At 42.9% G+C, this 10,763-nt stretch overlaps 1 protein-coding gene across 1 annotated transcript; it reads left to right on the top strand.

Annotated features, from left to right (window-relative positions):
* The first annotated feature begins 555 nt into the window (after positions 1–555).
* Positions 556–1,278, top strand: LOC133775069 (guanylate kinase-like). Its single transcript, XM_062213156.1, has one exon. It carries the CDS (start codon positions 556–558, stop codon positions 1,276–1,278), a length of 723 nt encoding a protein of 240 aa, XP_062069140.1.
* Positions 1,279–10,763: the final 9,485 nt, after the last annotated feature.

Below are 10,763 nucleotides of genomic sequence, written 5' to 3'. Positions count from 1 at the left end.
ACTGCTTGAAGAAAACCTGTCTTGAACTGCCCTCAAAAGAGTCAGCCTTCAAAAATACATTACAGGAGCCGGCGCTGCCGTAGCAGATTAAGCCGTTGCCTGTGATGCCAGCATCCCCTCTGGGCACCAGGATGAATCCTGGCTGCTCCACTTCCGATCCAGCTCCCTGCTAAGGGCCTGAGAAGGCAGCAGAAGATGATTCAAGTCCTTGGGCCCCTGCCACCCTTGTGGGAGACCCAGATGGAGCTCTGTGCTCCTTGGCTTCCACCTGGCCTAGCCCTGGGTATTGCAGCCATCTGGGGGAATGAGTCAGTGGATGGAAGTGCTCTCTCGCTCTCTCTCTCTCTCTCTCTTTTTCTTTCTCTCTGTGTACTCTGTAATTCTGCCTTTCAAATAAATTTTAAAAATCTTTTTAGTTTTCTTAAAAAGATTTATTTTATTTATTTGAAAGGCAGAGTTACAGAGAGAAAGAGAAGAAGAGAGAGAGATCTTCCACCCTCTGGTTTACTCCCCAAATGGCCGCAACAGCTGGGGCTGGGCCAGGCCAAAGCCAGAATGGAGTATGGGGGCATCTTTGGCTTCAGCGTCTCCCCTACCACATGGGACCCATGGCCCGGCGAGGAGAACGGCAAAGATTACTACTTTGTGACCAGGGAGGTAATGCAGCACGACATTGCTGCCGGTGACTTCGCTGAGCACGCGGAGTTCTCGGGGAACCTGTACGGGACGAGCAAGGCAGCCGTGCAGGCCGTGCAGGCCATGAACCGTATCTGTGTACTGGACGTGGACCTGCAGGGCGTCCGCAACATCAAGAAGACTGACTTGCGATCCATCTACATCTCTGTGCAGCCGCCCTCCCTGGACGTGCTGGAGCAGCGGCTACGGCAGCGCAACACTGAGACTGCGGAGAGCCTGGCGAAGCGGCTGGCCGCTGCCCGGGCCGACATGGACAGCAGCAAGGAGCCCGGCCTGTTTGACCTGGTCATCATCAGTGACAACCTGGACAAAGCCTATGCGACACTGAAGGAGGCGCTCTCTGAGGTGGGACCTGCCCCCAGGCTGTGCCCCTGCCATACCCCCCCAGAGAGCCCTCTGCCCAGGCCCCTTGCACCGATGCAGGCGAGGTGCCAGGAGAGGCTGGGGGCTCAGAGCCTTGCTGTGTATGAGGTGACAGAGGCTCAGGCAGGAAATCAGGAAAGCTCAGGGGCCTGGCTATGCTTGACGACCTGGCTGGGGTGCCCAGGACCCACGCAGAAGCAGGACAGATGCTTGTTGTGAGGTGTGTGGAGCTGACCCTGTGGCCCTGCTCAGCTGGCACCTGGGATAAGAGGGTGCTGCCTGCCTCCTTTGTCCACCGTGGCTGCAGGACCCTGGGTACCCACTGCTGAATGTGCCCTGACCTTATATTCCCTGTCCCTCATCCTGTCTTTCCCACTGGAGCCGGGACTGATAACCCTAATAAAGTAACCAGTAATGGGGGGGGGGGAACTTGGAGTTTCACCCAAGTCTCTCACATGGGTACAGGGGCCCAAGCACTTGAGCCATCTTCTGCTGCTTTCCCAGGTGCATTAGCAGGGAGTTGGATGGGAAGTTGAGCAGCAGCTGGGACTTGAACCAGCACCCATAATGGATGCCAGCATTGCAGACAGCTTCTTAACCCACTGTTCCACAGCACTGGCCCCAAATAAATCTTTTTAAGGTGTCTGAAATTTCTACCATCAGCTTTAAAAAAATATTATAAAGTACTATGCAATTAGAAACTTCCTGGGAATGTCTGCTTAAAGTGTCACAACATCATCAGAAGGCTTAAAAAATGATGTGTCTATGTATATGTACACACACACACATTCTCTAGGCTTGAAGTTGTTGGGGGGTGGAGGCATGTGGTAAGGGAATGTGTTTTATTACATTGGGTTTGTGTTATTGCAAAGCAAACAAAAATACATAATAAAATAAGGAGAGACACATACAGACACATGTTCTCCTTTGCCATATGGTGCTTTGTGTCACCTTGGGACTCTGTGAGCAGGAATGCGTCACCAGATGCGAAATCAGTGGAGCTGACTTGGACTGTGAACCTCCAAAGCCATGAGCCAAAACAAATTTGCTTCTGTCCTAAGTAGCTGGTCTTAGGTATTTTATTGTAGTAATAAAGAGCTAATACATAACTTGAGTCCATGTGACCTAGCCATGGAGAGAGGAGGGAAAAGGAGCAGAGAAATGAGTAAGTTAATGAATTCTCTCCCACTCACAATAAAATGCCCCTCCTGAGATCTCTTAAGGCCTCCACCGTATCAGCCCCACAGGAAAAGCTATGTCAAGACTCTCATTTAGTGGAAAATGTGGCTTCCTTGACCAGACCCATAGATTGTGAGCAAACCTGACATGAACAAGGGAAGCCTCTGCACTTGCAGCTGCACGTTGAGTCAGAGAAGAAGACAGAAACAGATGCTAAGAAGCAGCGAGGTGGGGAAGGACTTTGGGAACAAAGAAAATGCATAAAATAACCAAAGGACCCAAATTAGGATTCTCCATTACTTCTGCTTGAAAGCATTTATATAAAATGATAAAGAATCCAGTTTAAAATGGTTAAAAGTTGAAAACAGCTGCTCCACAAGTGAAGATAGGCAGATGGATAAAAAGCACTTGAAAAACTGTGTAACACCACTAGCTATTAAGTAAATGTTGATTAAAATCATAATTACATAACCCTACGCACCCATAGCAGGCTACACTGCCCAAATACAAATGTTCGTATGCATGTGGAGCACCAGGGCTCTCACGTGGGGTTGGAGGGAGTAGAAAGTGCCAAACCACTGTGGGAAAAGTTTTGGCATTTTACAAAAATAAAACTGAACATGTATTTACTCCTTGACACTGCAATTTCAGTCATAGACATACACATAAGGAAAACGAAACCATATGTCCACACAGACTTTCAAGTGATGTGCGTGATAGCTTTATTCATATAAGCAAATATTGAAAAAAGGCTGTGTCCATTCTAGGAGAATGGATAAGCAAATTGCAGTGATTTATACCATGGGATGCATTCAGCACTGATCTAAGGAGCAAAGTGCTGATACATGAAGAGGATGGGTGAATTCCCAACATACAACTGAGTGCAATGAGTCCTTCGGCACAGCCTGTTAAGCCACCACTTGGGGTGCCCACATCCCGTATTAGAGTTCTCAGGACTGCCTCTGCATCTGATCCAGCCTCCCGTTGATGTGTACCCAGGGAGGTGGAAGATGATAGTTCAGCTATTTGGGTTACTACCACCTATGTGCAAGACCAGATGGAGTTCCTGGTTCCTGTCTTTGCCCTAGCCTAACCCCAACTGTTGGAGTGAACTAGCAGATGGAAGAATTCTCTCTTTCTCTCTCTTTCTCCTTCTCTCCCTCCCTCCCTTCCTCTCTCTGTTGCTCTGACTTTCAGATAAATAAACAATTGATAAGTAAGCTTTTAAAAATTCTTCTTTTTCTTGTATTTTTTAAAGAATTATTTTATTTATTTGAAAGATAGAGTTACAGAGAGGTAGAGCCAGAGAGAGAGGTCTTCCATTCCGCTGGTTCACTCCCCAAATGACTGCAATGGCCAGAGCTGAGCTGATCCGAAGCCAGGAGCTAGGAGCTTCCTCCAGGTCTCCCACGCAGGATCAGGGACCCAAGGACTTGGACCCTCTTCTACTGCTATCCCAAGCCATAGCAGAGAGCTGGATTGGAAGAGGAGCAGCCGGGACTCGAACCGGCGCCCATATGGGATGCCGGTGCTTCAGGCTGGAGTTTTAACCTGTTGTGCCACAATGCCGGCTCCAAAAATTCTTCTTAAAGATTTTCTGAGTGAAGGAAGCCTTGCACAAAGAGTTCCTACTATAAACTTCTATTCTTTGTAACTTCTCCAACAGGCAAAACTGACACATGGTAGAAAGAAATCTAAACAGTGGTTGCCTCTGGAGAAGGGAGCGATGATGGAACAGAAGTATAGGGAAGTGTGCTGTGGAGCAAGTTTGGGTCACACAGGCATGAACTGCTCAGCACTCATTCAACTGCAACTGCTTAGGCATAACCCAGAACTCGCTACCTGATCTATTTATGAGTTGTGCATTTCATTTCATATGAATTTTTCTAAGAAAAAACTGTATTAATACTGAATTATAAAATATTTTAGTAAAATATAATAGCTGCAACTTTCTCTGAAGTGTTATCAAAAAGAAATAAAGGTTGGTAGATAGAGAAAGGGCATGGGTAAGTTTATAGATACATGGTGAAATCAATAAAGTATAACTGCTATGTTTACATGGTGGGGACATACATATTTGCTGCACAACTTTGAATATTTTTATGATAAGATGTTGAAAATCAAAAAATGGTTACCATTGAGTAGTGAGATCATGAATAATATTTCCAAAATCTGTTCCTTTAAATTTTTTAATGATTTGGTTTTAAGTGATAATGATATGATTTTTCTTAAAAAGTACAATAGCCTTTCTAGTAAGTTGGGCTATCAGTTATAGTTTCCAGGGGCTAAAAGACATCAATCATCATATATTACCTTGAAGAAAACTATGACAAATTATGACCTCACTTCTAGGCTCAAGATGGCATTGAGCCAGAGAGAAATGGAGATTCAGCCCCTGCTTGGACAGTTTAACTCATAGTTATGACAAACAGAATTTCCAACAATTACAAAAATGTTAGATTCAACAAAATCACCTAATAAAATGTAACATCTAAAATAAAAACCAAACAGCTAAGCGAAGACTGTTGATTACACAGTTTCCATTAAGTGTTTGGTGCTGTTGTTGCTGTTATCATTACTATTGTTATCAAAAGCAACTATTCACTGAGTAGGTCCTTCATGCCAGGCATTCTATGATGGCTTTTCAGTTATCGCATTTAAAAAACTACAACTATCCTTCATAAGAAGAGGTAATACAACAGCTATTTTAGAACAAGGCAAAAAGGCCCAAGAGAGACAAAGCAATTTATCCAATGCTAAATGGCAGAGCTAGGATGTGAACTTGAGAATATCTGATTGTAAAGACTGTTATTCTGGCTACAGACATACATGAATCAGTTCCTTGTTTCATAAATTGGATTATTTCAAGAAGCAATCTTTTTAACAGACACAACAGGAAGAAGAAACTTTTCTTATCACCGCCAAGCTGCTCCAAAGTAAATGCACTGAGTGATGTCTATCCATATTCAGCCATACTACCCTGAATGATGTCTAGCCATATACAGCCATACTACCCTGAATGATGTCTATCCATATTCAGCCATACTACCCTGAGTGATGTCTATCCATATACAGCCATACTACCCTGAATGCCCATGACCTCATCTGAATAGTGTATATCCTTTTATACATATGTGGATGCACTGGGAATAATATTTTACATCTCTCTATTTTTATCTTCATCCAGTTTTTGGCATTTCATCACAAATTAACTTTGCTATCTCCCTGAAAAACACTATGTGTTTCTTCTAACCCTAAAAGAAGCAAGGATTGTTTTGAACCATCCATCTTTTTTGATGGCTATATAATTTGTTTTTTGTTAGGGAAAGGAAAAATGGCAATATGATAATGTTTTAATGTGGTTTGAATATGAGCATCTTATAAGATTGTTGTTTGTAAACTATAAATTTCATAAGTTGAAAATTACCCATCACTGCTGCTACTTAGATCATAGCAAAATAGCATTTATAATAAAGGCTAATGTTGCTTATTATGGCATCCCTAAAATGTCATTTTATGAAAATGGTACCCCTGTAATTAAAGAAGAAAAATGATAAAGGCATTTATTCCTACAACAAAAAGAATAAACAAAAACAGGTAAAACTAGGAATCCAATCACATACCAAGAGTATCAGACTTGGGTCTTGAACCAAATAAGTGTGGTCTAAGGCAGCCTCTGTAGTTGACATACAGAGGTCTGGTCCAAGCAGCTCCTGTACATAATGACAAAATGTGAACTTATTAGAGTAGGTCCTTCTAACCAAGCTATTGGGTCTCACCCAATCACAGACAGCCAGCTGATCAGACCTTGTCCATATTGGGCCAACGCCTACTATAGCCAATCAGGTTGTTTCTGTAGGTCACTTCCTTTTCTTTGGCTAGATATAACCTATACATGTGGTGAAACAGGACATTTAACATCATCCTTGGTTTGTAATCTTTCCTGGTTCTAAAACCTTTTTCTTGCTCAAGTAAACCTTATTAAATCAAGCTTGTCTCAGTTTTTAATTTAACAGGGCAAGTAATTGGAAAAGCCTGGGTTAATGTCTATGCCTTCTGTTTGCTATTGTTAAGCAACTGTTATCAAAGAAGAAAGGGAAAGGGAAATACCTAGGGAAGAACTGACTGATTTGAAAGTAGAATTAGAAGGAAGAAAGTCAAGCAGCTCAGGTCTCATTGGCAACTTCTTCTGGATCTCAAGTAAAAAGTGGCAAGACTGAAAAAAAAAGTGTTACTCAACAAAGCCCCATAAAGAGTTCTCAGTTAAACAGAAAGACTTAATCTTGTTTCAGAAATCAGCTAAAAGAGTTACCTTCCCAGGCAAGATTGTTATTTCAAATGACCTTAAGACAGACTCCACTAATTTGAGACACATGTGTGGGAACTGAAGCTGAAAATACAAGGGAACCTCAAAATACTCATGAGAAAATGGAATTAAAAGATAGAAATGTAAATTTTATTTTTGCTGAGAAATAAGCATATAAACTGATAAATTAAACACAAGCTCCAGTTAGGGGTTGGAGCTTGTGGCACAACGGGTTAAGCCACCTCCTGCAGTGCCAGCATCCCATATGGAGGCCGGTTTGAGTCCCAGCTGTTCCACTTCTAATCCAGTTCCCTGCTAATGCACCTGAGAAAGTAAAAGAAAATTGCCCAAGTCCTTGGGCCCTACACCCATGTGGGAGATCCGGAAAAAGCTCCTGGCTTCAGCCTAGCCCAGCCCTAGTTGTTGCGGCCATTTGGGGGGTGAACTAATGTATGGAAGATATCTCTCTCTCCTCTCCCTTCAAATAAATAAGTAAACCTTAAAAAAAAAAAGAAGAAGAAGAAGAAATGGAGTAGCTGGGACAGGAACTGGTGCCTATATGTGGTGGTGGTGTCACAAGCAGCTACTTAACCTGCTACACCACAATGCTGGCCCCTGGTGCTCTTCTTAGTACCTCGAACGAGATCCTGTTCATACATGTTGAGGTAAGTTAATGTGAATTTATTTTGTTGCAAAAAGTATTTTGAAATCCTTGCACAATCTTTTCATAATATGCATTTCCATTAGCATAAGATCCCTCTTATCAGTTCTCTTGGTACAATTACTGACCTAGAAAACTAATTAGAGTAGCCACAATCAGAGGATTAATTTTTTTTTCTTTAGAGTATTGTACAGATGGTCCCCAAATTCCCAACTTATAAGGGTTCAACATCTTATTTTTCAACCTGACAGTTAGGTGAAAGCCTATCTATACAATCATTCTGCTTTTCTTTTAGCACAGTATTCAATAAATTACATGATAGTCAACATTTTATTATAAGATAGTCTTGGTGTTAAATGATTTTTTCCAACTATTGGTTCATGTAAGTGTTCTGAATATGTGAAAAGTAAGCTAGGCTAAGCTATGGTTTTCAGGAGGTTAGGTGTATTAAACGTGTTTTGTTGTTTATTTATTTATTTACATTTTTATCTCCATCCTCCTTAAATGTATTTGAAGTTAAAGATATTTTCCACTTATGATGCATTTAATACAATACAAGTCAAAGAACACCTGTATTCCTGAACAGACTAAGAGGTGGCCTAGTAAGGGTAAAGTCCATAAAAAAACGATCAGAGCTCCTTACTTAGAGGGGCAGGAAATGAGACCGCAGCAGGGAGGGAGGCAGAGACTTCAGTGCCCCATCAACATGGCCTTGGAGGTTAACTTACTCGGGTACATTGTTAAAAGTCATAAAGATTGCCATTAGAAAAAAACTTTTAATATATAGCTCATATTGGAAGACAGAATGGGTGGGTGCTTCCTTCACAGCAGGGAGTTTGTGGCGCCTAAGGGTAACAAAGCAAGAAATAGTTATAAATGTGTAATTTGGATGTAAATAAGAGATCAATTTATAAGGATGTGTTTACAGCAGTAGCTCTCAGGAGCACTTAGAATTATGAGACCAAATACAAGAGGGAGAGTGGTAGAGAAAGGTATTTATTTTTTGTTTTATATCTTAGTCTACTTGAAATTAAACTAAGCAGTTACTCCATGGCATTCAATGAGATATTACATCAGTTACTAAATGAGATCCACACCAGTATGACAGTCAAACATGTGTTTAAAGTGTGTGGATCTAGAGGTAGACACATGATAAAAGGTGGATCTGATGTGAGATAAACAGGTAGGAAGTTAGTCTAGCGCTCCTGCAATGCAATGCTCTCTTTAGCTGTTGAATTGGTGCTCCACCGTCCTAGGATGCACCTGAACACTACCAAGACCTCACCCTATTTGCATATCCAATTGGGTACCACCCCCTTCCTTATAAAAGAGGTGGACTGTGGAGAGAGTTCTTTCTGACACAGACCTCACCTGAAGGTACTCCTACCGTTTTCTCTCCACTGCAGAATGCACTCAGAGGTACTGCACTCATATGTGCTCTAACGCCGTGGAGCTAGGATGGAGTTGCCCAACCACAGGTGCCGTTTTCGGTTTGTCCTTTCTCTCTAGTTTATGGACAATCCTTTGGCCCACTCATGTTGGGTATTTCTCAGTGTGGGGCAGCCCACACTCACGTGCGGATGTACGTTTATTCCCTCACTGCCAAATAAACTCTGTTCCTATTTGCACAAGATACCCATGCCTGCTTAGTATTTCTATGTCTGCAGGAGACAAGAACCTGATAAAAATTTATGTATTCATTGTCCATATCAGATACAACATAGAAGATATTATAGATTATACTGTAGGCTGGTTTTTGAGTAGAATATCAGAAAGGATACACATCAAAGAACTCCCAGTGTGTTTGGGATCAACTAGGTGGGGCAGGAGCCTTGGAAGCTGAAATCCACTCTGGATTATTTTACCCTCTCAGCTGCCAGCCCCTGTGTTCTATTACCTGCAAACCGCAGCCCTCAGCTTCATCGCATGATATGCTAGTGTTTTCCGGAAGAGTATCCAAACCTGTGAGGATGTGTATCTTTGTTTTACTGTTTGGAGCCCGAATTCACCTTTAAAGTAGTTGCTTCCACTTGGGAATCTCTTTTCCACTCTCCAGGTCAGACTCATACAGGTGTTGAAGGGGCAGCACCACTTCCCTCCTGACCCCTCCCCAGGGATACTGCTCACCCTGACACTCCCCAAGCCACCACTGGTCCCAAAGCACTTGCCACTCCTCGCAGACACCCAGGACCCAGGACCTGCTGCGAGGGGAGGGAGTGGAAGCAGACAGCAAAGCACAGAGCCCCTGTGGAAGCTCCAGGGCGGTGGTCCCAGCAGCCAATCTGTTACAGCTAGCAAGTGAGTGCCGGCTTCCTGTGTCCATGTTGGAGCTTTTTCAGTGTCACTTCCCCTGGGTTGGGAGAGGCAGAATATTGGGATTGGGAGGTCATCCCAGTCATCAAGAGTGGGGACTTTTTATTTTTCTGCCAAAGACCCTTTGGATATTTATAACATCATTCATGGGATATACAAAATTATTAACTTAAAAATTAGCCTGCCATAAATTTATAAAATTTCAGCTTGCCTGTGGTTGCCTTGGCAGGGCTAGATCCCCCCCCCCCCCCCCCCCCGGGTAGGGAGGCAGTAGCAGAGGCAATCCTGATCTTGGGAACATGGATGTAAGTATATAAGGACAGGAGAAATCTGGGACTCTAAACAAGAAATGAAGGAAATGAAGAGTGTGAGAGAGGAAATGCAGTAGGGAGGGGTGTGGCTTTCCTCTCCCTATGCAGGACAGAGCCTGTGCAAAGATGGAGTTTAAAAAGTACCTGAGTTTAAGTTTCTGTCTTAACAAGTTCATTGTATATAAAATATCCACTAGTATTGTGTCCAGGGAGAATATCTGTAATGCCAACTCAATGGATTTTTTTTTTTTTTGTAAGATTTTATTTACTTATTTGAAAGGCAGAGCAACAGAGAGGGAGAGTCACAGAGGAATCTTTCATCTGCTGGTTCACTCCTCAAATAGCCAAGAAGCCAGGAGCCAGGAACTCCGTTAAGGGTCTCCCATATGGAGGGGCAGGGGCCCAAATACTTGGGCCATCTTCTGTTTCCTTTCCAGGCAAAGTAGCAGGGAGCAGGATGGGAAGTGGAGCAGCCAGGACTTGAACCAATACTCCCAAATGGGATGCTGGAGTCACAAGTGGTAGCTTAACCAGCTGCACCACAACATGGGCCTCACCACAAAGAACTTAGATCGAATTGGAAAACACTCTTTAGTTTTGTCATTGCTCCCATTACTGTTTGCAATCTGAGTTTGAACGCCAGCAATGTTGAGGGTGTGAAGAATGTGTTGGGATTCAAAATGGTGGAGAGAGGGTCCCAGCAGAGGAGTTGGGTGATAAATGAAGAGAACTAGAAGCCAGCAGTTTTATCTTTAAAAAGAAATAAGTATGGGGGTGACTTGTTCATAATGGGAAGATTGCAAAAGAGCAAAGAGGAAGAGTTTCTTAGAAGCAGGAATAGCAAGTTATTTCAAAAAGGAGGTGGAGGCATTGCTTTTGTGTGAGAGGCTCTCCTTTTTCTAATTGAAAATGGTTACACTTATCAATGATGATG

The sequence above is a fragment of the Lepus europaeus genome, chromosome 16 (genome assembly GCF_033115175.1).
Source record: "Lepus europaeus isolate LE1 chromosome 16, mLepTim1.pri, whole genome shotgun sequence".
Lineage (NCBI taxonomy): Eukaryota > Metazoa > Chordata > Mammalia > Lagomorpha > Leporidae > Lepus > Lepus europaeus.
Note: the sequence above shows the minus strand (reverse complement) of the source record. Positions and strands in the feature narration are given on the sequence as shown.

Excerpts from the sequence above, each read along its gene's own strand:
- LOC133775069 (XM_062213156.1), top strand. The coding sequence starts at position 556 with ATGGAGTATGGGGGCATCTTTGGCTTCAGCGTCTCCCCTACCACATGG.